We start from the raw sequence: 27,819 nt of genomic DNA, 5'->3' as shown, positions 1-27,819 counted from the left end.
GTCACTCTAAGCATAATGCAAATGCCGGGAATAGGAACCCTGCCAGATGCCTTTACTTGCGGTGAAAGAAAGATGCTACTTTTATGCTTTTCGGCTGTACTTAGGAAGCAGTTTCTCTAAGTCTCTGTCAGACTCTTTACCTTTGTAGCGCGTGTACAGTCAGATTCTGCTTGGCTCGTAAGGTGGTACCACCTCGTGGGGTGCAGTGTTGCCAGCCCCAAAAGACTCAAAAATCATGAATCAGGCCCTAAAAATCATGAGTTTTTTCTTTTTTTTTTAAAAAAGACGATAAATGATGGGCTGCTTTTGTTCCATCCCCCGGGTCCCAGAGCCTTTAGGCTGCACTTGGGTCATGTTTACAATTCTCTCTGCAACCACGAGGGCTAGGAACTTTGTTTTTGAATAGAGGCTGAGATTCTCATGAAATCACAGAATCTCGGGAGCAGGGGCTCTGAGCAAAACACCGTGTGTTGTGAGAGTCGTGAGAAAAATCGCGACATTTGGCAACACTACATGGTGAGGACCCTTTCCTTGCTCCAGACCACATGCAGAGCCTGCCGCAGGGCCAGGCAGAATTGCACCCCCAGCACTCTGGGGAGTGCAGGGTCACTTCCAGCGCTATTCTCCCAAGGGCATTTGACACACTGAAGGGGACAGGCAGGAACCAGAGCCATGGCTCTGCCCCCTCTATTAGCTGGCCAGTTGTGTGGAGAGGGGACATGAGGGATTAGGGATCTACTAATTCCTCATCCCTTTATGTAGCAAATTCAAGGCGTTTTTTCCTTGCTTTCAATTATTTCCATCAATACATCTCCTGTCTGATCTCTTTTAATTTTTTCATTCATACCATCACTCTACCCATAACTAGAGCTAGTCAAAATTTTTCAGATGAATGTTATTTGCTGAATAATGCAGTTTTGAATCACATTCACGAATCTGTGACAAATTTGCAGAATAGTTTTGGCCAAATAAATTAAACTGAAAAAGTCAAAATGCTACATTTCAACATTTTCAAAACAAACTGTCTTGATATTTTCATTTCAAAATGACTTTTGCATCAAAATTTGCCGAAATTTGTCTTTTTTGATAACAGGATTAAAGAAAACTCAACACTGCAACAAAATATTTTGTTGGACCCAAAACAGACAATTTTTTAAAAAAACAAAACTTTTTTGTTTTGGGGCAACCCACAATGCTTTTTTTTAAAATTTTTTATTTAGTAGATTTGGAGAATAATTGATCACCATCCTCTTTATAACAGCCCTTAACATATCTGAAGACTGGTATCAGGCCCTCCTTCAGTCTTTTCTCAAGATTAAATATGCCCCCTTTTTTAAACCTTTCCTCATAGGTCAGAGTTTCTAAACCTAACATTATTTTTATTGCTCTCTCTGGACTTTTTGCTATTTATCCACAACCTGGCATCCAAAATTGGACACCTACTTTATCTGCTTCTCACCCACACATCTCCAGGTCTCTTTGATGCCAGTAATGCCCTTTCCAAACATTCACCAAACCACCACTCTCCCCTCATCTTAGTTCCTCTTAAAGCCTCGCTTGTATTTTGAGGTGACATCAGCAAATCCTCAGCCCCAGCCTTGTCCCCCAGAAATGTGCATCTTTCATTGCCAAGCTCCCCCTCCTCCCGGACAATACAAGCTCATAGAAAGTCCAGTCATTTCATCAATGGAAAATTATATGCACCAGTCCTGTTATCTCAAGTGGAGGTTCCCAAACACTTCAGTCCCACCACACTGCTTTAGCTAAAACAATAAAACAAGTTTATTAACTACAGAAAGATAGATTTTAAGTAATTACTAGTAATGACACATACAAGTCAGAATAGATTACAAAGAAAATAAAAAGATAAGCCACAAACTAATACCTAAGTTAGTAAGCTAAATGGAGTCAAAGAAAAGGTTTTTCTCAACGTATGCTCTGTAGTCTTTACTGGCTGGAAGCCTCCAGACAAGGACTCCTCCCCCACTTCAGTGTTTCTTCAGGCATTGTTACTGCCGTGAGCAGAGAGAAATGGAGGAGAGGTAATCTGTGTTGTGTGTGTTTTCTCTTCTTATGCCATTCTCCCCTCTTTGAGGATTATCTCCAGCTGGGGTTCAGGTGACACCCAGTCTGTTTACACAGGAACCCGCAGTTGTTCCATTGTCAATATGTAAAATTCTCACACACACCCTTCTTCCTGCCAAAGAATGGCTGCTTAGCCAGCTGATATTCCACTTGATTTTGTTGATACCAGATGTTGGTTTGTCTTTTGTTTCTGAAGAACTGGTTTGTGCCTGCTGTTCTAAACTTGGAGCATGTTACAGCAATGTTATAAAATAGAATCTTAACTTTTCATACAATGTTGATTCACATATTTTACCAGGACAATAAGGTTCAGCAGATTATGAGTTTTCAAATGATACCCCACGAGGCATATTTTGTACAAAATATATCATGGTCTTATAAAAGTGGTGAACATCGGGGTACAGTCTGTCACAGTAACTGAGCGTTACTTTATTGCTGTTATCAAATAGAAACTGAACCACAGGGAGGAAAAAGCCAGACAGATGTCTGTCAGTAATATCTAGTCAATGTGTGGCGTGCAGATCAGTATGGCCAGTCAGTTGTGTCAGATTTCTAAAGTGATTTCAGCATGGCTATAGATTTGGATAGGGGATAGACCATCTCTTTTACAGCCTGTAAGAAGTGAGTGAGTGTGCAGTGAGGGTTGTTACATTGGGAAGATTAATTTCCTACACTGGTTACAGAGACTAGAATCCATTCCTTATTTTTTATCTACTATCTGGATGTCAAACTACTCTGTAGACCAGTTTGGTTTTCACCCTGCTTTTTTTTTTTAAGGGTGGACCAGGTGATTGGTAATGGGGTACATGGTAGAATCCTTTGCTTCTAATTGCTGGTATCATGAAAAATCATTGTAGCCTGAAATCTGGTTGATGACCTCTTCTCTCAGTCCTTGTGGATGAGCGTCCATATCAAGAAAACCACCACTACAGTTGTTACCTGTCTGCACCCTAGGTGGAACTCTTAGCAGAAGAATTAAGGACTGAATAACCTATGGAGACCAAACTCTCCAATAAAGGGCAGAGGACCAATGATAACACAGTGTGTGAAGACGGCTGCATAGACATTGTCTGTGCTTCATTTCTCTGTGTGCTGCTGCTGTTATTATTAGTTTATTTATTCGGATTGTGCTCGTGCCTGGAACTCTGTATTCGTTGTTTTTTTTCTGTATGAGCTCCAGACTTTTGATCCTGCCTTAGTTTCTCCAAAGAGAGCACAGCTTATGCCTATTGAGGAGAATGGAGTTTCTTTATGCTAATCCCTGGTCTCTTTCACTCTAAACAGGGGAAGATTTTGGAGAAGCTGGGTCTGTGCAGTCAACTTGGCTTCACCCGCTATATGCGACGGGGAAAGAAATTAGGGGAGGACCCAAAGCTCTTCATGAAGGACCTGCAGTTTGGGAAGGTGCCAGTGAGGATTTACCAGCCTAGAGTGCCTTCTGCTGGCCGAAGGAGAGGAGTCCTCTACTTCCATGGAGGAGGCTGGATGTTTGGAAGCATTAGTAAGATATTTAACAGAAAAAATATGATGGATAATTAAAGATAAAAAGTCACCCTATTTTTACAAACATCAAAGGGAAGTTGGTTTGGGCCTGAGATTTGGGAGAACATTTGAGATTTGACTCTTCACCAACAAATACACACATACTCTGTCAGGTAGGTGTTGGCTGCAAGAAGAGAGGACTTGTTGAACATTACATGTCTGTTCCAGAGAGTGGGGCAGCTTGGAAACAGGTGCGATACCATGATGAGCAAAGGGGACAGTGAGAAATGAAGCTGGGGTGGTGTGTACAGGGTGGGGAAGAGCAGGGATTAGATGGGGGAAAGGAGAGAATTGTCATTTTTCTTAAATGCGTCACAGAGCTAACAGGGTATAGAATTGCTACTCCTTAGAGCGCAAGCCAAACACCAGTGAAAACATTTGTTTTCCAGATGCCTATGAAACTGTGTGCCGCTATATCGCCAGAGAAAGTGAATCGGTGGTCATGTCTGTTGAGTAAGTCAGCCTGGTCCACTTCTATTCTATAGGAACTAATTGCTCTGCATTTTGATAGCCATCAGCTGCACTGCTTCTAGAGTGCCTCCCTTCTCGGAGGACTATATTTTCAAGAATCCAGGTGGCTCGGCAAGATGCGCAAGTTGACTATGATTTTGCCGCTTTTCGCTGCTTTTGTGCTGAGCTAGACAGAACAGACCCAGAATAAGATTGTTGTATATGAGCACATTTTGTCATCTGCTGGGGGAGAAACACTGGAAAGAAGTTATCAGATCATTTTAATAAAAAACAAATCTGTCTTGCACCCAGCAATTAACATAAAGCTGTCAGATATTGAGCCAAATCTTCATCTTAGTCCGCAGACTCCCATTGAGGCCCTGAGGTAAATGGGGAATTTTGCCCTCAATAAGAAATAAGAAATATTTGTATGTCCATAGCACCAAGAGTAAAAATGTTGTTGGAGAACAGTAGCACTTATAAGAGCTAGGTATTAGGATTATAGGCATCAACCAAAACTGGGGTCACATGATGCTGATCACAATATAAACACAGCAAGAGACTGTCCCTAACCCAAAGATCTCACAATCTAAATAGATAACACGGACAAAACAAGTATTATTAATCCCCATTGTACGGATGGGAAACAGAGGATAAAAAAAGAGATTAAATGACTAAGCCAAGGTCCCTCAGGGAGTCTGTGGCACAGCTCTCCTGAGTTTCATTCTAATGCCTTAACCGGAAGACAATCCTCAGCATTTGGCCCTGCTAGTTATAATTTATCTGTGATCTGCAAATATAGGAATGATCGTTTGGAGAGCGGGTGCACGTTTATGAGGTAATATTGATGTCCATGGCTGCAAAATAACAGGAGGGCTGAAAGTGGAGGAGTTTGTAGCAAATAAACTTCCAACAAATAATGATTTTTTTCCATTTTTATAAATCACCAATTCTTTGATATAATAGGTATCGTCTGGCACCAGAGCACACGTACCCAGCACAGTATGAGGACTGTCTCACTGCTACCACCCGCTTTATGAAGACTGCAGAAGACTATGGAGTGGATCCTGCCCGTATTATCATTAGTGGGGACAGTGCTGGGGGCAATCTTGCTGCTGCTGTTTGCCAAACACTAGTGAGTAGACCAGACCTTCCAAAGGTGCATGCTCAGATTTTGATCTATCCATGCCTCCAGGCAATAGACTTCGATTTGCCATCATATCAGCAAAACTGTGGAGTCCCCATCTTGTTCAGGGAACGCATGGCTTTTTATGTTCTGCAGTACCTCAAGGGGGATGCATCATTTTTGGAAGATGTCCTGGAGGGTTCCCATATGCCTGTAGACGTAAAATTGAAGTTTAGAAAATGGCTAAGTGCAGACAATATCCTTAAGGAATTTAAGGTCAGAGGATACAAACCAAGGGTGCCCATCGAATGCTCAAATGAAGTTTATGAGGCACTTAAAAAATTTTGTGAGCCAGCTTTTTCCCCACTTCTCGCTGAAGATGCTGTTGTTCGCCAGCTCCCTGAGTCATTCATCTTGACCTGTGAGTATGACGTGCTTAGGGATGATGCCCTGTTATACAAGAAGCGATTAGAGGACAGTGGTGTGCCAGTGACCTGGTACCACATTGACAATGGATTCCATGGAATCATAAGCCTGTTTGATAATGGCAGGTTGTCATTTCCAGCTGGAAAAAAGGGACTGGACAACATTGTAAACTTTCTCAGAAGCTTATAAAAAACAATCTTCTCAAAGATTGGGTCGTATATTTCCTCTGGTCTTCATATATGCCCCAACATCTGAGAAGAGACCTATAGGAACAGTATCTTCTATCACATGATGGGCTGCCATGACATGGTTTCCATTGGTGATGAAGTTCACGAGCTTGTGTGAAGTCCCTTCTGTTACTGGTTGGAATGTTGATTACACACCTACATATTTGAAATGATTTCTTTGCATCATGCTGCAAGCTATTGTCTTTATAAATATCAGTAAAGATTAAAGAATACTATTTGTAATTGATTTTCTGGTTTGGCACATTTGATTCAATGAAGGCCTGACTGTTAATCCTTCCATGGAGAGAGATGGTGTGTGTGTGTCTGCGTGTGTGTAAGTAAAAGTACACACCACCTACATCACAACATTATGATGTAAAGTCCGTGCACTGCAGTACTTTTGGAGAGCGGTACCAGCATCCAACTTACATCCAGTTGCAGTAGTGAAACCCTTGGTCTTTCGTCTTCTGCAAATTTAAGGGTTCATTATGGATCATGGAATATTTTTCATCTCAGTCCAGAATATTACTTATATTGCATTACACAAAGATTAGCCAAACATTTTGTGAATACCTCTTTTTATTTTGCCTAGTATGCCACACCTGTAAATAGAATGAAACCTGAAAAAAGATCATTGTTGTCCGTCTAATGAGCCCACCAAAGTCATGGTGCCATGAAGTAAACATCCTTGCTACATCCCTCTACAGAAACATCAGAGATGTTTCTGCTCTTCCATTTAACAATACTCCACCACTTTTCAATAAGATACAGTGTTGTATCAGTTTAATCTCATGTTCTATTAGGGAACTAAAATCTTCTCTTATAGTGAAACATACTTGATGCTTTGCCTGCACTGTTTTCTCTTTCACTTCCATGAGTAAAAGATGTTCCTCCTTATGGAAAAGTTCTATAGAATCTAGTAGGAAATCACAACCTTTTTAGGAACCATCCTATCAAATCTAGTTAATTATATCCCTGCTATTGAATTTTATAAGATGGTTACAAAAACTCTGTAGAAAGGATAATATTTTTGATTTTTTGGGGAGGGGGGGTTTCTAGAGTAATTTCTACAAACACCTGATTAATTTCTGTTGTAATCCTATTGGCTGTATCCCTACTAAATTCTACAAGTGTTCCTTAAAGCTAGTCCCATTGCTCTGTCCAAATTTCAATTCCAGTAATTATGTCCAGTAAATATGTCCTTCCTACTCCGTCTTTGTAATGTACAGCACTGTTGGACTACTTTTTTTTTAAATTACCTTATGCGGAGTGTAAAGATCCAGTCCTGCTCCAATTGAAGTCAGAAACAAAAATCCATTTATCTTCAATGCGGCAGGAGCCTCTCTCTCTTAGCAGTAGGATCTGCTGTTGCCTAGAGAGTGTTTGCATCCATTGACGATCACCATGGAGGCAGCAAACAATGGCAATTCCAAGGCAGGGGAGTTCCACACATTAACCATCTCGCCCTGCACACAGGCAGAGGGAAGCATAGATTCTGTTCTGCCTGATCTCTGCTGCATGAACACAGAACCACCATTCACATCCCAGAAGGGGAAGGGCAGAGGAACCATTGATTCTGCAGGAGTGGATGGGAAAGGGTGCTGCTGAGTCTAAGAAGCATGCTTACATCTCAGAGGGATGTGAAGGAATCTCCCAGCTGGAACATCAAACCAAAGTACTCCGCGAAAGTGCTCATTGGAAACTGGTTGGAAGAGAGGAAAAAGGTAAGAAGGGATAAAAGAAAAAGGAGAATGGGAATGGAGAGGGTCAGCCCTGATGCTCTGGAGATGAGCAACCACCAAACTTTAGGGAAGTTTGGATCCAGGCCCGTTTCAAAAGAGGAACAAAGGCAGAACACTGGGTGCCTTGACCACAAAGTTCACTGGCCTGCTTCCATTCATTCTAGTCAGGAGGTAGTTTTTCCCACTGAGCCACTACTAAAGCAATGCCCAAGCATGACGGATGCCCAGGGATGTGGTGTAGATGGAGAGGTTCTTACAGACAACACATAGAGCAATGGTCTTGACAACTTTGGGCCATTAAAGATTCCATGGCACTTCTCCCAAGACCAGGTACGTTCACTCCAGTTTTCCGGTTCACTTCCAGTTGTGTAATTAAGTTCTGTCTACCTCCGATTCCCCAGTGCTTTCAGGTGGATAGGAGATTCTTTCTCTCTTTCTCCTGCACTGTTATTGGGTGCTGTAGAAAGGCATCCCAGTCAGGGGCAGCTGTATTTCAGTGGTGGGTGCAGACAACCCTGTACTAGCATGTATACTTTGTAACCAGCTACTAAAATCTGTCAAGTGCAATGCGGTCATTGTAATGGTCATTCGTTATTTTTATTGAATTCTGCTTTAGCACAGCTTTGTTCTCACAGCGAGGCAGCCAACCCCTGCAATCTCTCTTCTTTGATCAGGAAACCAGCTTAGTTCATAATGACACATCAGACGTGTTCTTCCTGGGGGGTGAAGCAATGCCCTATTTTAAATAAACATGTTTAAGTTTTACTGAGTGCCAAAGACCTTTTTTTTTTTTTAAACTTTAGATCCTTTTACTTTGGGATACTAGCAATTGTTTATGTTCTTCCTAGTCAGCCTCTTTCCACACATATGGTCTGTAGAAATTATCTTATATTTAAGTGACACTTTTTATATCAAAGTATCTCAAAGTAATTTACAAATGGAACAAATTGTATATAGAGATATAGCCTACATTGTAAGCTCTGTGAGACAAGGACTGTCTTTACCCTGTTTGTAGAGGGCACAGAAAAATGGGATCCTAATCTTGGCTGGGGTCCCTACACACCACTGTCATACATAAAAATAATATATACCCACCACTAAACTGCAGCCACCTCAGTGTGGGAACACAGCAGCTGTTTAATAGCACACACCAACACTGTTCAACAAAGACCTGATTACTCTTCTCCCTCCACAAACTGCTCCAAGTAGCACCCTGATCTCTTTATAAAAAGTGCCAGGGGGACTGGAATGACCACAGTTGTTCTGGATGTTGGTTTTACATGTCAGGCAAAGAACAACAAGACCAGCAGCACAGCGACCCATTACACCACACTGATCTTAATACTGGCTCAGTATTGATTCAGAGAGAACTGTCTCCTTTTAAAATCACTCAAACTCCTTCCGGCAGCCCCCCACTATTTCCTGGAATTGCAGCCAAAGTCTCACTCAGCCGGACACCACTTATCTTATGAGATCTGACAGGATCACAATGGGAAGAGATCTTTGATGGGTATAGACATTATACAGGGAGAGGAATTATTTAGGGTGTTGCCTGGCGGTATAAAATAGGAGGAAATGAAAAAGGGAAAATGTAGGTTGCAGATCAGGAAACACTTCCTGAAAGTGAGATGTTTTAAACCATGAAATAATCTCCTCAGGGAAGTGGAAGAGGTCTCACTACTTGGGATTTTTAAAACTAGACTGGACAAAATCCCAGAAGATATACTGTAGGGAACAATCCTGCACTGGGTGGTAGATGTACTGAGGATCAAAATGAAAGTTGATCATTTCCTTCCAGTAGCTAAGCCTGCACTAGGTGAAAAGGTGTGGCACCAAGGCATTGGTGAGCTTGTAATGTCCACACATAAGAACCATCCCAGGATTTTTACAATGACTGTTTTTACTGGTTGATTGCAACATCTGAGCCAAGGTCTTCAGGGTAGAAGACCCTGCAAGCAAGAAGTGCCTCCCAAGTGTGGACAGGAAGTCATTAGCATCGGGGCTTTAGGATCCTTTGTCATGAGAGCCCCTGGGTAAATCTGCCAGACCTGTTCATTTTAATTCAGTTGTTCCATTGATCTTCAGAAGGGCAAAGGGAGACATTTTCAAAGCCACATGCGAGTCACACAACTCAGTGGGAGTTTGACGCTCTAGTAAAGTGGTCATTAAGGGATTAAATGGGTTACCAGAGTACTACAGGTCGGAGCCATGTTCTATCCCTCCCTTCCTGTTTAGCTAGTGTGTGTTTCCTCCCACTCTGTTTGTAGATAGTTGAATAAAGCAGCACAGTTGTGACGAAGCGGGACTGTTCTTAATGTTTTCTCTGAATATTGTGGGGGTGTCTCAGTTTCCCCTAGGCAGTTCTTAAGTATCTAGGTGGTGGGATAAGGGTGTATGATCGTTGCAGAGCCCTAGAGGGCAGGTGTGTGCAGGGGTCTTGACACAGAGAATGGCCGACACCCTGTTTCCTGGCAACTGATGGCCTGGCCCTTCCCCCCCTGCAAGGTGAGAGCTAAAGGGTTGGAGAAGAAAGGAATCAGGTGACCTCCTGGGCCGGGAAAGGGACAAAGCCCAAAGGAGGAGGGGCTGGAGAGAGTTTCAGTTTTGGGCTGGGTGGTCGAACACAGGGAACCCCAAGGCTGGGTTCTAAGCTCCCTGCCCCCCAGAAGGACTTGACTGAGGGGTCCTGGTTGTACCCATAAGCTCTGTTTTAGACTGTGTTGCTATTGTCCAATAAACCTTCCGTTTTACTGGCTGGCTGAGAGTCACGGTGAATCCCAAGAAGAGGGGTGCAGGGCCCGGACTTCCCCACACTTCGTGACAACCGGTTTTTACCTATAGTACTGTAAGTAAAGTGAGTTGGCTGACAGTGAGTGGTCCCTGTAGAAAAGACACCTAACTGCACTTTGGGCCTTTGAAAATCTCTCCCAACGAGCAGTTGTTTCAGTGTGAATAATTGCTACATAGCGAGTGTCTCCTTTTGGATCTCTTTTAGTTTATAAAAGACATTGGGAAACCCAGCAACAGCATCTATGGGACTGACTTTATTTGCTTCCCTGACCACAGAACAGATCGAACAGTGAGGAGAACAATTATGAAGAAACTTGATGTAAGTTAAAAAAAAAAAAAAGGGGGCCTCAGGACTTGACTATACAGAGGTTTAGTACTCGACAAGCTGGAGTGTGAATCTACAGTGCACCAGCCTACTGTGAGCTGAATGGTCACATGGCCCCTGCTACCATGTGCTAAAAGTTCGGTAGTATGCTTTGATCTGCTGCTGTTTGAAACCACAGGCTAGAGGACTGTAGATTTACACGCTGGCTTGCTGTGCACTAAGTGGCCATGTAGACAAGACCTCAGATTTAAGATTGTAAATGTCAGCATTCAAAACAGGCATGTATTAAATTTACGATTAAAATCCTGCCCAAGTGTGTGTGTGTGCGTGTCCAGGGGAAGGTACAGAGTGATAGTGGCCAAGTTAGGGCCCCCAGAGCCATCCTGCATGCTGCTTCAGGGCAGGACGGCTTGCAGAAGAGGGAGAATACAAATCCCACAATGCTTCTTGCAGCTCCCCGCAGTTCCTGTTGTTAACCCCAACATGTGTGCAGGGGGAATAGGACGCGTTTCCTGTGGGAGGGCATCCCCCAGCAGAGTGCCTGGAGCGGATCCTGCACTGCTGGATCACAGATGTGCACATGGAAGAGGCTCCTTATGCCCTCTTCTCACCAGTGCACCCCCATGTAACAGGAAAGGATGTTGCACTAAATGAGGCCCAGATCCTCCAGAATGTTAGGGTTCTCCCCACCCCCTACAATGTCTCTTCCTTCAAAATGCCCCCATCCCCAGACACCTTGATTATTTCCTCCAGATACATGTATGTGTGTGTTCATGCCCCAAAATACTTTGGTAACACGTGAGGATCAGTTTTTCAATTGCATACCCCACTGCACCTGCAAATGCCTGAATGTGTGTGTGTGTGCAAAGCTGCTAACTATGTATGTACCTGTTTTGCAAGTGCAAAAGCAGGGGTCTGTTGGGATTGGGTTCTGACCCATATTTGCCAGATCACCTGGGGCGCAATCTGACCTAACAGTCTCCAGCACCTTTTAAATGCTCTGCCCATACAAGCAATATGGTTTCGTGGACCTCTCTTTACAGGGCCTGCCAAAGCAGCATCTGTTTATGCATCATGAAGAACCGAACAACCGAAATTTAGTAACTCAATACGATGATCATTACAACAGACATGGCTATAATCCTGTGTTGCCTCCGCTCCGTAGATGGAATGGACAAAAGCTAGCCTGGCTCCCGGAGAAATCAGATTTCCCCATTTTCGGTACTTTTTAGTGTTATCCTGGTAGTCACTCACAGGCAGAGGTGCAGTCTGGTCTAGTGGTCAGCATTCAAGCCTTAGGAGTCAGAGGCCTCACTAAATTCTAACCTTTCATCTCCAAATGGCTTGCTGTATCCCTTAGGCCAATCACTTACCCACTCTGTGCCTTAGCTTGCCCATCTGTAAAATATAAATAAAATAATAATAATTAATACTTATCCACCACAGAGGAGAGTAGTGAAGTTTAGTTAATGGACCAAACTTTTCTCCCATGTAAAACAGTGCAACTCCCAGTGAAAATAACACTGGTGTAACTGCTAGAAGAATTTGGCCTATGTTTGTAAAATTCTTTAAAGATTAAAAGTGCCTCAGACTGAGTGCTAAGTGTTATGAACAGACAGGGAAGACTCTCTGTTCATTTCCCATTGCGTAAGCACAAAGTCATTAATGTCCTGTCTAGTGGTTAGAGCCGGTTAGGAACATCTGAATTTGTGGGTTGAAGTACCCCAAGCTTCATTCTGAGTTTAAGTGCTTATGGTTGAATGGGCACCTGCCTAATACACTTGTGGTTTCAGGGCAAAATTTTCAAAAGTCCCTAAATGACTTGGGAACGTGAGTCCCATTTTGATGTAGGAATGGGAATTAGGTGGCTAAATACCTTTAAGGATTTGGGCCTTAGAAGCCTAAGTATCGTTAAGTGTCTAAGTCACTTTGGCTCCTAAGTCATTCAGGTGCTTTATAAAATTTTACCCATATTCTAGTAAATTGGTTCAGTTACCCAGAAATATTGTGAACTATGGATTTAAATGTTAAATGTAATTCCAGTAATTTTTCTATGCACCAGAGGGTGTACCTATATACCATTGCGCTCGACTGGATGGACTCGGAACTGCTCGTCTGTGTGTCATAGCTCCTTCACTGTCAACAGCTAGCAGTGCTTCTCCTTCCACTCAAGGAGTAAAGGTTTCTGGTTGTGGAAGAAGAAGGTCTGAATTCTGTCCTCGCTGTTGTCATGAAGTTCTGAATTAGCCCCATGTGCCCTGAGTTATGGAAACCCTAGTGGCCATGAATTTGTTTCTATTACTGTGACATTTCATCATTGTTTTTTCCAGAACCACCCACCAACTATGGCCTTTTTGAGCAACTAATGAAAAAATGGACCCACCAAGAGGCAGGAGTGATGAACAGTGTCTACACTGTTTCTTATGAGATGCCACCTGTTTCTGCTTTTGCCGTTCGCCGACGTCCGGTCACAAATGGCCACCGGTCCACTCCGCGATGGGTAGCGTCTTCCCCACAACCTCCGTGCAAGTCTGGAATGTAATGGCTCACCAAAATGCCTGCAAGCTCCTGAGCAGCCGGTCAGAGACACGGCAGCCATTGGCGCCACACTGTACCGTGCTTCTTGCCATACTATAACTGCTATTTAAATACAGCATGTTGCCCAAACACTAAGACGATTCTGGTCCATGCGCTATTGGCAGAAATAGGAATTAGGCTGTATAGAGGGAGTGGTGTCTACTGGTTGGAGCAGAACACTGGAATGTAGGGTGACTGGATTACATTCCCAGCTCTGCCTTTGACCTGTGGCAACTCCACAGGGTGGACTTTGTTTCCCTTGCTCGAATCAGACATCTGCATGATCTTTCTGTGCTGCTGTGAATGGCTCTGAGTTCACCTTTGTGCATCAGCTTTGCCTATGTACTGACAAAAGTCACCATCACTCACTGCCTCTACTAAGTGAGTGACCTTATTCAATTTAGGGGTGGGTGTGGCCCTTCTGTGCCTCTCCCTTGTGGAAAGAAGCAGTAAGGTATATATTCCATATACAGGGAGAGTACCCTATATATTTACACACGTTACACATGAGGACTGTCATCTATGCCAGGGACCACTTTTATATTAGAGTGAATACAGGCTCGTTCATGAGCGCAATAGGTAAACCATATGCTGCTTCCATGGCATCTGCCTGTTTTGCATATTTTTGTTTTACCTGAGCATTTGTAAAATGGCGTAGGATCTTGGCCTACTTCATGGCTGTGCGTGTGGGGGTGGGTGAATAATGTTTATGAAGTGCTCTGAGATCATCAGCCTGGAAGGTACTATTACGTAAGTGCAAAAAGATCAAAACAAAGAAATCAACACAGTTCTGTTCAGGCTAGGAAGAAGTTGGGGTATTTGACTGGGATTTAATTAGTTTGCAATTTGTAATGAGTTTGACTCATGCCTACCAAAAATTCTAAGTGCTTAGTGGTTGCGTTAAAAGATTTGGGTGAATAACATTTAGTCTTTCAGGATAAATGGGATTTGACTAACTCTTAGTCAGGCCTGTTTTGATTACATTTTGTACACTGTGAATTCAACCTGATCCCTCAAAGCCAGATTGTCCCATCCGAACTCACAGCTACGGAACTACTTCTGTAAGTGCTTGCCAGTGTGAGTAAGGCTGGAACAATCTAACCCTACCAGGAAGTCATGCCAATCAACCCATTGCCGAGTAAGGTGTTATTTTGAATAAAGGGTGCAGAATCTGTGTCTCAGTCTTCACTTGCATTTTGCACTCAAGTACAATAATAACTTCTAAAGGGAGAAACTTGTGGCAGTAAAACTGTATCTGTTTAGATGAGCCTTCAAACTGGGCAGAATACACAAACTAAGTTTGTTTCCCTAAATTGATTTACAAAGTTCATATAATTGTGTGCATGTGGGGTTTTTTCATTTGTTTGTTTAAAAACAAATTCAGTCACTTTTTAAAAGCAGAAATAAATCAATGCCTCCAGTTCAGTTTTCATGGGCAACCCTACAAAAACAAACTTAACAATAAGGAGAAAACCAGAGCGGGAGGGGGAGACCTCTTTAAAAGCTGTTGATTTAAACAGGTTTTTGTCATTAGATATATGGCAATTTCACTATCAACAACTTCATGGTCATGACAGGTGTCGTTATAAAGTGAGGCATCTCTATTTAGGACAGGTTTCACAATGGTAATGGTTTTATATAGTGTGTCCATTTCTCACTACTGCTCATTTCAGATTAGGGGACAGGCTGTTACAGATTGCGATATAACTATTAAATCAATCAACAAGCAAATACAAGGCTGTTTCATTTTACTGACCTAATTTTTTTAAGCGGGTCTGTGTGTTTGCGTGCGCGCACACATGCATGTTTTTCTGCATTTAATTTTTACCTTTCCTTAGAGATAGGCCCATACAGCAAAATCCTACTCCAGATTTTGAAACCTCAAAATTCAGGGATATCGGATCAGCCCCTCATAGAAAAGGAAGGTCAGCTGCAACATTAGTATCAGGGTCTAGGATTGGAATCCAACTCCTTCTCCCTTTGTTTAGGGATGATCAAATTTGGGGTTTTGGAGGTTTACATTTCTGGAGTGGGGAGGGTGACATGGTTAAGTAATAGTTATTGGTTTTGGAAGGGCACAAGGAGATGAGTGAAAAGACCCAAGCTCTCCTATTACCATTTCTTCCGTGAGCACAAGTGGTGCCCAGAAAGGGAGGATTCCAGCAGGATACTACAAGAGATGGGCCCAAGCCACCACATCTGAAGTCCCCCAAAGTTCAGAGGTGTTCAGATCCTGGGTCTGGCGTAGACCCATTACCTAAGCTCCCACCAAGAAAGCACGTGGAGCATATAAACACTGTGCCATGGTCTCCAGAGCAGTCACTGGTGTGGCCGCAGTAGAAATGCACTGTGCAGCATGGGTGTTACCCTGGAAGGAGGTGTCTCTCTCCCGGCTTGCCTTTTCTTTTTCTCAAAATTCTATTTGTCTCGCTTCCGAGAAACTGGCAAGAAATCTGTTTTTTCTCAACCCCTCAACCTGCAAATATGTATAAACCTGTGAGACGACTGGATGCAAGGTGAACCAAGGTGGCTCTCAATACAATATGCAAGCAAACCTTCATGTGCCCTTGGCTGTAGCTTACTAAATGTCTCATGACATTTGCAGAGTAAGTCATGCTGCCTGGCCTTACGTTACCAAACACCGTAAACCTAGAAGACATCCCAGGAAGCGGCCTTTACATGGCACCTTGCTACTGTTTTCAGTTGTCGGTAAGTCTGCGAATGAGCTGCTGACAGACTAATGATACAATCCAGACGCTGTCATTCCACAGAGGTGCATTGAACTCACCCTTGCCCCTGAGGACAGAACTTAGCCCATACTGTGGTTCAGTTCAGACACAAGCTGCTATCTAGCCAGGACCCACCAATGCATTCGCAGAGTGAAATGCTAGAATAAGCTTTGAAATAATGCCAAATACCCGCACATTAGGGTTGCCAATCAATTATTTACCCATCCTTCCATGCTAGAGTATCCTTTCCCTGGAGGATCTCATTTATCGCAGTGGGTTTTTTTTGCCATCGCTATCACACATTGTAAAAGTCAGATAGCCCACTGGGGAGGTTTACTGTGCATTAACATACTTTACAGGCAGTAGTAGTAACTAAAAATGACTGAACGGATTTCAACCGTTTTCTCTATTAACCTGGCCTGGTGGCGTAGAATGTACTGCTTCCCCTGGGTCTTTCCATAGACCTCAGGGGTGATTGGATCATGCCTCTTGTGGTTAGCACTGCTAAAACCTCCCTCCGTGTGATGCACATGGAGCCATCAGTCTTAGCAGGGTATGTAAGACAAACACAGGGCAGATACAGCTGTGTGACAAGGTTAAGGAGAATAGCACCTGTCCGCACCACCATCTGCTTTGTTTTATTTAAAATATATGTGTGTGTGCCTCATAACTTCCCTTTGAGGTTTGAACTGATAGCCCGACATGAGAGGATTGTCTCTATCTTGCTTCACTTACCATGAGCTGATGAAGAGACTCGGATTCTCATTATGGGTACCAATACCGATAATTAATTTTCAGGCAAGGGGCTCATGGCACTTTACAAACATTCATAATTTTGCACAAAACCATGTCACACAAGTTAGAATTTTGCAGGCAGGAACACTAAGCCACAAGTAACTTGCCCAAGTATACACAATCAGTCAGGGTGGGAACCCAGGAGTCCTGGCTACTGCTCTTGACTCTGTGTGCCTGAAAAAGCAGATAACTTGCAACAAATTCTACTTACTTTAAAACGTATTTTAATCTTCTGTATCACAATAAGGCCCGATCCTGCAGACATATATGTGCTTAACTTTAATCACATGAGTAGAATCATACAATCATAGGGCTAGAAGAGACCACAGGGGTCATCTAGTCTAACCCCCTTCCAAGATGCAGGAGAAGTCCCATGAAACACCGTATAACCAATTCTTGCAATTTTATTGTGATTCTTATGATATTTGGTATTTTTCCTTAAAGCCCCAGCTCCTGGAGTCATGTGACCTCATGAGAGTCTGAGCTTTTATCTGAAAAAATATGAAGTTTCTAGCCTTCATGTTTCTGGCAAAAAGCTTGAAAATGTGAAGCCCAAGGGCTCAAGAAAGGATCCATGTGCTTAAAGTTAAGCACGTGCCCAAGTCTTTGCAGGGTCAAGGCCTTTGGACAACAGGAGTGGTGCTGAGATCTGGGCTGGGCCTCTACAAAGGGCTGAATTTTACCCATTATAATGTAGAGTTTTGTTTTTTCAGGTTGCATGTGATTTCAAACTCAGAACAATTTCTGAGACAACTGAAAAAAGAAAAGGAGTACTTGTGGCACCTTAGAGACTAACAAATTTATTAGAGCATGAGCTTTCGTGAGCTACGGCTCACTTGCTCACGAAAGCTTATGCTCTAATAAATTTGTAGTCTCCAAGGTGCCACAAGTACTCCTTTTCTTTTTACGGATACAGACTAACACGGCTGCTACTCTGAAATCTGAGCCAACTGAGTGACTGATACATTTGTTTTAGTCCCATCTGTGTAGAGCAACAGTGACATCTATTGGTAAAGTGCATATTGGCTAATCTATGTGAACATACCATAGTATTGCAGAGCCATACACAAGACAAGCGGGCTCAGCACAAGTCATGCATCCAGGGATCCGACAGCAGCATTGTTAATGAAATCCCTCTGAGCTAGAAGAGTCTTGATTAAATACATGAAGCATTAAGCGTCCTACTTTGCTTTTGAGTCCCAAGACTATCCAACCAGGACAATTTTAAAGAATGAGCATTAATATAGATGAGTGAGATTTCAGTGGTCACTGAAGCAACAAGCAATCCAGCAACATGCTGCATCATAAAAGCACTAGAAAAGTAACCTTAAAAGGAATCCAGAATAAGCTCGTCCCCTTCAAAGGAATGAAACACATCATGTCTGGGATTCCTATACCCACAACCACATTTTGACCTGTAATTCAAGTAATGCATGCTATAGGTCACAACATGTGTAACTCCCGTTAATGATGGCATGATTGGTGTGCATCTCTACAGCAAAACTGAACCCATATATTCCAAATGCAGGTTAGACATGCATGCAAATGTATTCTTCATTAGCACTGTCCTACCTATTTGCTTGGAAACCTGGACATCAATCATTTATAAATATTAAACATTTATGATGAATGAAACATTGATGATTATTATCTGCAGTATGTATAAAACCAAAGCTTACACATGGGGAGAAATGCCCAGCTTGGGAATCATCAAAACACACAGGTAGAGCCCCATGAAACTTGCATGAAGAAATTCATTCTAAGCCTGTGATTAGAGAGGGCTGGGCTCCCTGCTGCACAGGTCGGAGCTAATGCAATAACTGAGTCTTGTAAAATTAAAGTGTATCACCAGAAAACCCCAAAGAATCATATCATGCTGGCGGACTGGACGTGACATCTCTTCAAAATAATCTGCTTACAAGTGAAATATGCAAAAAACTACCAGGAGCTGCTAGTGGCGGTTGGGACTAGCCGGTAGCAAAGTATTTGCTTTTACAATATAAAGTCACTGCAAATGCTCAGCCATTTTCTTTTCACTTTAAGAATGCAAACAGCATCCATGTGCCATTGCTGTTTAATGGTGGCTTGGTCTAGAACCTCAAGATTCCCGGCCTGTGTTGAACTCATTCTGTGAATGCAGCAGAGCCAGGATTTTTCTGTCCTCAGGCATGATGGTTTCTATCCTTGGGCAAGATTCATTGGGCTTTGGATCAGGCCCTCTGGTGCTACCCAATGTCAGCAAGAGTGGCAGAAATAGGCTGTGATCAAGCAGCCCGCAGCCAACGTTGAATGAACACTCAGTTATCTCAGTCGCATTCCTCCGAACTCAAATAATCTACAGTGCAATATTCCAGAGAACACAGTACTGATAATCTAGTGACTCGGTTTTTGCTGTGATGCAGAATGAGCGACCTATATCGAGACAATTCCAGGCAGTTCCAAAGTACATGAAGGAAATTCCAAGCTGAACACAGAGCTGCTGCCAGCATCTGTCAGCGCAGTACCTTTCTCTCTTTCTCCTTTGCCCCTGTATTCAGTACAGTTCTGTTGCAATTTTAGACCAAGATCCAGCTAACTCTTGTGCATGTGAGTCGTTCTGTGCACACGAGCGAAGTTAAGTATGTGCATAAGAGTTTGCAAGGCCCAGGGTCTTATATTACAGCTGTAATCTATTGCTGAGGGAGGACAGGCAAATATAAAAGATATCATGGAACTCTCTAATTAACATGCCCTTATCTTTCATGCTATGGGGCAAACAGTGAAAGTGTATCTAGTTGCTTTTGGTTACTATGCTGTTGGAAAGCAAAACATTTAAGTCATCATGTCCTCCCCTTACTGTGTCGAACACAATCACCTCACTCCCACACCTCCAGAAGTTAAAAAGCCTATATTCATTCAACAGGAAAAAGTTACAGATGATGTAATTGCGTCTTTGCTCTTTCAGCAGGTGATATTTTGACAAATGACATGGAAAAAAGGGAGGAATAAGAAATCTCATCATAAACTTTCGAAAAAGGAATGACAAGGCATTCTATACATAAATGGAAAGGACAGTCTGGAGATAATATTAGAGATAATGGAATTGATTCTGGTTTGAATGGCATTTGCTTGAGATAATTAAGGATAGTTAAGTGCCAAGCAGGCTGCGAAGAGCTACAAAGGGATCTCACAAAAGTACGTGAGTGGGCAACAAAATGGTAGATGAAATTCAATGTTGATAAATGCAAAGTAATACACATTGGAAGACATAATCCCAACTATACATATAAACCAATAGGATCTAAATTAGCTGTTACCACTCAAGAAAGAGATCTTGGAGACATTGTGGATAGTTCTCGGAGTCATCCACTCAGTGTGCAGCGGCAGTCAAAAAAGCAAACAGAATGTTGGGCATCACTAAGAAAGGGATAGATAATACGACAGAAAATATCATATTGCCCCCATATAAATCCATGGTACAGCCCACATCTTGAGCACTGCGTGCAGATGTGGTCGCCCCATCTCAAAAAAGATATACATGTACTGGAATTGGAAAAGATTCAGAAAAGGGCCGCAAAAATGATTAGAGGTATGGAATGGCTTCTGAATGAGGAGAGATTAATAAGCCTGGGACTTTTCAGCTTGGAAAAGAGACAACTAAGGGGGGATATGATAGAGGCCTATAAAATCATGACTGGTGTGGAGAAAGTAAATAAGGAAGGGTTATTTACTCCTTCTCATAATACAAGAACTAGGGGTCACCAAATGAAATTAATAGGCAGCAGGTTTAAAACTAACAAAAGGAAGTATTTTTTCATATAATGCACAGTCAACCTGTGGAACTCCTTGTGTTGTGAAGGCCAAGACTATAATAGGGTTCAAAAAAGTACATAAGTTTATGGAGGATAGGTCCATCAATGGCTATTAGCCAGGATGGGCAGGGATGGTGTCCTTAGCCTCTGTTTGCCAGAAGCTGGGAATGGATGACAGGGGGATGGATCACTTGCTGATTACCTGTTTTGTTTGTTCCCTCTAGGGCACCTGGCATTGGCCACTGTTGGAAAACAGGACACTGGGCTAGATGGACCTTTGGTCTGACCCAGTATTGCCGTTCTTATATTTTTATCTGCCTTCCTAGAACAATGAATTCAGTGGGAGCTGAGGGTGACCGGATATGCAGGGTAGCTTTTGTGGCTTACCTTTACAGACAAATATATGAGCATAGAAACATTCACTCAATTGCAGGTTAACAAAAGAAAAATACACAGCACAAACTCCCACTCTTCTCACAATTAGGATTTGAACTTGGCAGGAAGAAGAAACTTTTACAACTAAAAAGTCCCCAAATTCTTCGGAAAGAAAAAAGACAAGAATAGAAAGTCTACAAATAGAGATGGGCTCGAAACAGATCCCTGGAGCCAAATACCCCTGAATTCTGAGGTCTCTGAAAAGCAGATCCAAGTTTTGCAGCCTGAACCTGTCACTATTAAATGAGGTCGTAGTATTTATCCTATCTCGCTCGAGTGTTGTGTGAAATTATTAATGTGTGAAAATCACCTTGATGTACTTGAACAGAAATCTCTATATAATGCAAACTATTATTAATAAATAAAATAAAATAATAATTAATAATAATGTTATTATTTGAGCTGGTCAGAACATTATGGATCTCCAGAGGTTATGGGTCAATTACAGGAGTAGGTAGGTGAGAATCTGTGGCCTGCAAAGTGCAGGAAGTCAGAGTAAATGATCATGATGGTCCCTTCTGACTTTAAAGTCTCTGAATCTATTGTCAGTGAAATTCCATGAAGTCAAAATACACGTTTCAAAGCCGGAACATTTCACTGAGATGTGTCAAGTTCAACAAAGCTTTTGTCAAGAGGTCTTTTAGGTTCAGGGCCCTCTCGTCACTTCTGTCCAGAGAAAGAGAGAGAAATCAGAACCAGAACTCTGATCTTCCCAAGCAGAAAATGAACATTTCACACAATTCCGTTCTGGGAAAACATTCAAAAGGTTTTGGTTTTGTTCCACTGTGGAATGAAAATGTACACATTGGTACAGCCTGTACTGTCTCATGCCCAGACCTCCTCTGGCTAAGCTTTGTCTACTCTCTTTTGAGTCAGATACGGTACAATACTTATAGCTGCTGTAACTTGGTTCACCTTGGGTATCAGTTTTGCCTGTTTGATTCAAGTGTGAGCCTGCCTGCGGGTTGCAACCAGCCTCCACTGGCCTGCAGAGAAAGCATCTAAAATAAAGTAAAAATATCTTCTGTTTATGTCATTATCAACAGTCATCCCCCAAAGGGGTGTAAACGGGCAGTCTGGGCTGGTAAATACCCACGGCAGCTTTGCCAAGCTGTATCTGAGGACAACGGGGAGAGGGAGAAATTTATCAAACGAAAACACGGGCGATGATGTCTATTTTATTTCTATTTTTGCGGGCAGCCCCATTGCAATGAGTGGTCTCTCATGGGGAATACTGAAGGAAAACCCAGGAGAGTGAACTTATTAAGACATAGAAGCTCCCAGCTAGAGGGGAGGTAGACTTGAAACAAGGGAAATGCAAAAGGGCAGGACTGAAACCACGTAGGATTCTTTGGATCATGGTGGGGCTTCAAAAACGCCCCCCTGATATTTGGTTTACAAAGGCTGGAAGAGAACTCATTCTTTCAGGATGGTTTGAATGTTAGATTTAAAGTCTGTTAGGAAAAATGCCTCCTCGTCCCCCTTCTTGGGCTACAGAGGCCTCGTTGCTACCCCACTTAGCTGCTTCCTCGCCCCTGCAACAAACTACAGCTGCATCCCCGCCCCCAGGAGACACGGTGAAAAGGGGCTAGTTTCATGCAGCTCGGGCAGATGTTGGAAAAAACAGACAATCGCTTTATTCAGGGAAGATCAAAGCACCGCAGATAGGCAATAATGCGACTGTTGCATCCAGGCCCTTCCTGCAGGGTGCTGCTGTATATTTAATCGGGAGCATTTTAAAAAAAGTAAATGACAACAACAAATCCTACACACAATGTTAAAAAAAAAGAGGCATAGGGCCAGATCGGGCTAGTAAGGCACAGTCCTGAGTGGGAAGGAGAAGGCAAGAGGCTTCCCTGAGTTCTTGGGTGGCACAGCCTCTGGGCCATCTCTTCTCAGCATATGGTGCTGTCACAGGCTGGGGACACAGCCTCTCCCAAAGGGGCAGGCGGCGAAGCTGTCAACAGACATAACAAATGCAATTGGCATACAGGAGGGGAGGGCTCTTTGCTTCCTGTGCACAAGAACTGGCTGCAATCTGGGTTATAATGCCCCCCCCCCCATTTATTTTAGAACAGTGTCAGTAGGTTTGTTTCCCTGGTAAGTCCTTCTCCCTTTGGACTCCCATTCCTCCTTACAGAAGGACAATGGAGCTTTGCACAGTGAAATCCAGCTCACACTTGAATCTCGGTGACACCAGAGAGGCATGCAGCTAGTTAGGATTGATACACACCTCTCACAGCTAGCACATTTCCTGCCTCAAAGGAGGCTGGTGTCAGCCCAGATGAGCTGTGCAAACAAGAAGCTGGATTCTTTGGACTGAAAATCTCAGGGAGTATGGGGGCTGACTGAGGAACCATGATGCAGGCTGGCTGGCTCAGCATTAACAGGGATTGTGCATGCCAGCTGGGAGGTTAAGTTGCTTAAGGAGAAAAAGGAGAGGATTTCAGGGAGAAGCCCTGTCAAGGTTCCTCCCCCCACTCTGAACTCTAGGGTACAGATGTGGGGACCTGCATGAAAAACCTCCTAAGCTTATCTTTACCAGCTTAGGTCAAAACTTCCCCAAGGTACAAAATATTACCCCCGTTATCCTTGGAATGTCCGCTACCACCACCAAACTAATACTGGTTACTGGGGAAGAGCTGTTTGGACGCGTCCTTCCCCCCAAAATACTTCCCAAAACCTTGCACCCCACTTCCTGGACAAGGTTTGGTAAAAAGCCTCACCAATTTGCCTAGGTGACTACAGACCCAGACCCTTGGATCTTAAGAACAATGAACAATCCTCCCAACACTTGCACTCCCCCTTTCCTGGGAAATGTTGGATAAAAAGCCTCACCAATTTGCATAGGTGACCACAGACCCAAACCCTTGGATCTGAGAACAATGAAAAAGCATTCAGTGTTTTACAAGAAGACTTTTAATAAAAAATAGAAGTAAATAGAAATAAAGAAATCCCCCCTGTAAAATCAGGATGGTAGATATCTTACAGGGTAATTAGATTCAAAAACATAGAGAACCCCTCTAGGCAAAACCTTAAGTTACAAAAAAGATACACAGACAGAAATAGTTATTCTATTCAGCACAATTCTTTTCTCAGCCATTTAAAGAAATCATAATCTAACACATACCTAGCTAGATTACTTACTAAAAGTTCTAAGACTCCATTCCTGTTCTGTCCCTGGCCAAGACTACTACAGACAGACACAGAAACCCTTTGTTTCTCTCCCTCCTCCCAGCTTTTGAAAGTATCTTGTCTCCTCATTGGTCATTTTGGTCAGGTGCCAGCGAGGTTACCTTTAGCTTCTTAACCCTTTACAGGTGAGAGGAGCTTTCCCCTGGCCAGGAGGGATTTCAAAGGGGTTTACCCTTCCCTTTATATTTATGACACGCCCCCCAAATCTCAGCTAGGGTGAAACACTGGCTGGGATTTCTTCCTGGAGCTCTAGGAAAACAGAGTTAATAAGGCACATGCATCTCTAAATATATTACCAAGTACATAAAGACTAACAATATTTTCCACATCTCAAGGACGATTTTAACCAGTTGATTCTGGGAAACCTTCACGGGAGAGTGCATCAGCCACTTTGTTAGAAGCTCCTGAGATGTGTTCGATGTCGAAATCAAAATCTTGGAGAGCTAAACTCCACCGAAGAAGTTTTTTGTTAGTTTCTTTGACGGTGTGAAGCCACTTTAGTGCAGCATGGTTGGTTTGCAGGTGGAAACGCCGTCCCCAAACATATGGGCGTAGCTTTTCCAGAGCGTAGACAATGGCATAACATTCTTTTTCAGTGACTGACCAGTTGCTTTCCCTCTCAGACAGTTTTTCGCTGAGAAACACTACAGGGTGGAATTCTTGATCAGGTCCTTTCTGCATTAAAACTGCTCCCACACCACGCTCGGATGCATCTGTGGTTACTAGGAACGGTTTGTCAAAGTCTGGGGCCCTTAGTACAGGGTCAGACATGAGTGTCGCTTTAAGCTTGTTAAAGGCCTTCTGACACTTTCCGGTCCACTGAACAGCATTTGGCTGTTTCTTTTTGGTTAGGTCTGTCAGTGGGGCAGCGATTTGGCTGTAGTGCGGTACAAATCGTCTGTAATAACCGGCCAAGCCTAAGAAGGATTGAACCTGTTTCTTTGACTTTGGGACAGGCCACTTTTGGATAGCATCCACTTTGGCCTGTAGGGGGCTGATAGTTCCTTGACCCACCTGGTGTCCAAGGTAAGTCACTCTGTTTAGGCCTATTTGACACTTCTTAGCCTTAACAGTTAGTCCTGCCTCCCTTATGCGCTCAAGGACTTTTTGTAGATGTTCCAGGTGGTCTGCCCAGGAATCCGAAAATATGGCCACATCGTCAAGGTAGGCGACTGCATATTCTCCTAATCCCGCTAGGAGACCATCTACAAGTCTTTGGAAAGTGGCGGGTGCATTTCGCAGCCCGAAAGGGAGTACATTAAATTCATACAGCCCGAGATGTGTGATGAAGGCTGACCTTTCCTTGGCAGATTCATCTAGCGGTACCTGCCAGTACCCCTTGGTTAAGTCCAAGGTAGAGATGAACTGGGCCCGTCCCAGTTTCTCTAATAGTTCATCAGTGCGTGGCATTGGATAGTTGTCTGGGCGAGTTACAGCATTTAGCTTACGGTAGTCCACGCAAAAACGTATTTCCCCATCTGGTTTGGGAACTAGAACCACTGGAGATGCCCATGCACTTTCAGAGGGGCGGATTACACCCATCTGTAACATATCCTGGATCTCCCGTTCTATAGCAGTTTTAGCTTGAGGAGACACCCGGTAAGGTTGGACCCTAATTGGGTGAGCATTACCTGTGTCAATGGAGTGGTATGCCCGTTCAGTCAGTCCTGGGGTGGCTGAGAACGTTGGCGCGTAGCTAGTGCACAGCTCCTGGATCTGCTGTCGCTGCATACGCCCAAGGGTCCTGGAGAGGTTCACCTCTTCCACACCACCAGCACATTTCCCTTCGTAGTAGACACCTTCAGGCCACTCAGCGTCGTCTCCTCCCTGGGCTGTAAACTGACAAACCTTTAATTCTCTGGATCGATTAGAAGAGCTGAGAGGCGGTGGGTTGCTCCGTGCCGCCGTCCAAGCTCTCTGGAGGCTTTCATCTGCTTCCTGTTCGGTCTGGAACTGTTCCCTTGATGCTGGAGACATCAGTTCCTCATGGGATTGTGGACCTAGGCTTGGTCCCTCTGGAAGCGATATAGGGGATGGAGCTGTTTCTGTTGACTGTGAACCGCTCTCCGCTGGTGCACTATGTTGGGATTCAGGCTCCGGCTGAGCCTCTTGTGTAGGGTTATCGGCTGCTGCCAGTTCAGGTTCGGTGGGGCCCTCTGGTGTTGAGGTTGCAAGTACTGGATTCAGTGCTGACACGGGGTCTGGTGTTGGTTGTTTGGCTGGTTCCGGTTCTGGGACTGGTTCCGTCTGGGTCTCTGGGACTGGATCCACTACTGCTGTTGCAGACATTGGCCTGGGGTCCAGGTCCATCACCTCTGACTGGGTCCTGATAGAAGTTTCCGGAACAGAGCTAGGCCTCACGGCTTGTTTAGCCTGGTTGCGGGTGACCATTCCCACCCTCTTGGCCTGCTTCACATGATTGGCCAAGTCTTCCCCCAACAGCATGGGGATGGGATAATCATCATAGACTGCAAAAGTCCACATTCCTGACCAGCCCTTGTACTGGACAGGCAACTTGGCTGTAGGCAAATTGAAAGAGTTGGACTTGAAGGGTTGAATCGTCACTTGGATCTCTGGGTTGATTAAATTGGGGTCCACTAAGGAAGCATGGATAGCTGACACTTGTGCTCCGGTGTCCCTCCACGCGGCGACCTTCTTCCCACCCACACTCACAGTTTCCCTCCGCTCCAAGGGTATCTGGGAGGTATCTGGGCCTGTGGACCTCTGGTGTGATTCCGGTGCAATGAACTGTAATCTGTTGGGGTTCTTGGGGCAGTTGGCCTTTACATGCCCCAGCTCGTTACATTTAAAACATCGTCCAGCTGACGGGTCACCGGGGCGAGGAGGGTTGCTGGAGAACGGGGTGGTGGGACGATAAGGGGTCTGGAGGGTTCTTTGGGAGGTAGGTGGGGCTTTGGGCGGCCCCCGGTAATAGGGTGTGGTCTGGGGTGGTCCCTTCTGGTCTCCGCTCCAACTGCGACCAGTTTTCTTCTTCTCTGCCACCTCCACCCATCTGGCTCCAATCTCTCCTGCCTCAATTACAGTTTTGGGTTTCCCATCTAGGATGTATCTTTCTATTTCCTCAGGAACACCCTCTAAGAATTGTTCCATTTGCATTAGGAAGGGCAAATTTACTGGAGATTCAACACTTGCTCCGGATATCCAGGCATCCCAATGTTTTACAATGTGGTAGGCATGTCGGGTAAATGACATGTCTGGTTTCCACCTTAGGGCTCTGAACCTCCGACGAGACTGCTCGGGTGTTATCCCCATTCTGACTCTCGCCTTGGATTTAAACAGTTCATACTTGTTCATGTGTTCTTTAGGCATTTCAGCTGCCACCTCAGCTAAGGGTCCACTGAGCTGCGGCCTCAGCTCTACCATGTATTGGTCAGTAGAGATGTTGTACCCAAGGCAGGCCCTTTCGAAGTTTTCTAAGAAGGCCTCAGTATCATCACCTGCCTTGTAGGTGGGGAACTTTCTGGGATGGGAAGTGGTACCTGGAGAAGGATTGCTAGGGTTTGTTGGTATATTCTGCTGGGCCTTTATCCTCTCCATCTCCTCCACATGCTTCCTCTCTTTTT

General features: G+C 43.9%; 2 protein-coding genes across 2 annotated transcripts in view; both read left to right on the top strand.

Moving 5' to 3' along the window:
- The window catches only part of LOC311532981 (uncharacterized protein), a 37,585-nt gene extending 31,482 nt beyond the window's left edge, over positions 1-6,103 (top strand). The window contains exons 10-12 of the mRNA XM_084652004.1: positions 3,370-3,586; positions 4,017-4,080; positions 5,044-6,103. Coding sequence (XP_084508130.1) covers positions 3,370-3,586; positions 4,017-4,080; positions 5,044-5,818 — 1,056 coding nt within the window. The 3' untranslated portion in view covers positions 5,819-6,103. The remainder of the gene's footprint in view (positions 1-3,369; positions 3,587-4,016; positions 4,081-5,043) is intronic.
- A 966-nt stretch (positions 6,104-7,069) lies between these two features.
- Positions 7,070-15,026, top strand: CFAP107 (cilia and flagella associated protein 107). The gene is made up of 4 exons (XM_084651435.1): positions 7,070-7,580; positions 10,594-10,707; positions 11,757-11,934; positions 13,044-15,026. The coding sequence occupies exons 1-4, from the start codon at positions 7,476-7,478 to the stop codon at positions 13,253-13,255; spliced, it is 609 nt and encodes a 202-aa protein (XP_084507561.1). The 5' UTR covers positions 7,070-7,475; the 3' UTR covers positions 13,256-15,026.
- The last annotated feature ends 12,793 nt before the right edge of the window (positions 15,027-27,819 follow it).

Source organism: Lepidochelys olivacea (genome assembly GCF_965140295.1).
Source record: "Lepidochelys olivacea isolate rLepOli2 genome assembly, chromosome: 18".
Lineage (NCBI taxonomy): Eukaryota > Metazoa > Chordata > Testudines > Cheloniidae > Lepidochelys > Lepidochelys olivacea.
Note: the sequence above shows the minus strand (reverse complement) of the source record. Positions and strands in the feature narration are given on the sequence as shown.

What these genes read in the sequence shown, in the direction of transcription:
- CFAP107 (XM_084651435.1), top strand. Translation starts at nt 7,476, where the DNA reads ATGCTTACATCTCAGAGGGATGTGAAGGAATCTCCCAGCTGGAACATC. An exon ending in GGTTGGAAGAGAGGAAAAAG is followed by an intron (nt 7,581 to 10,593) that starts GTAAGAAGGGAT and finishes GATCTCTTTTAG; the next exon opens with TTTATAAAAGACATTGGGAA. An exon ending in CAATTATGAAGAAACTTGAT is followed by an intron (nt 10,708 to 11,756) that starts GTAAGTTAAAAA and finishes CTCTCTTTACAG; the next exon opens with GGCCTGCCAAAGCAGCATCT.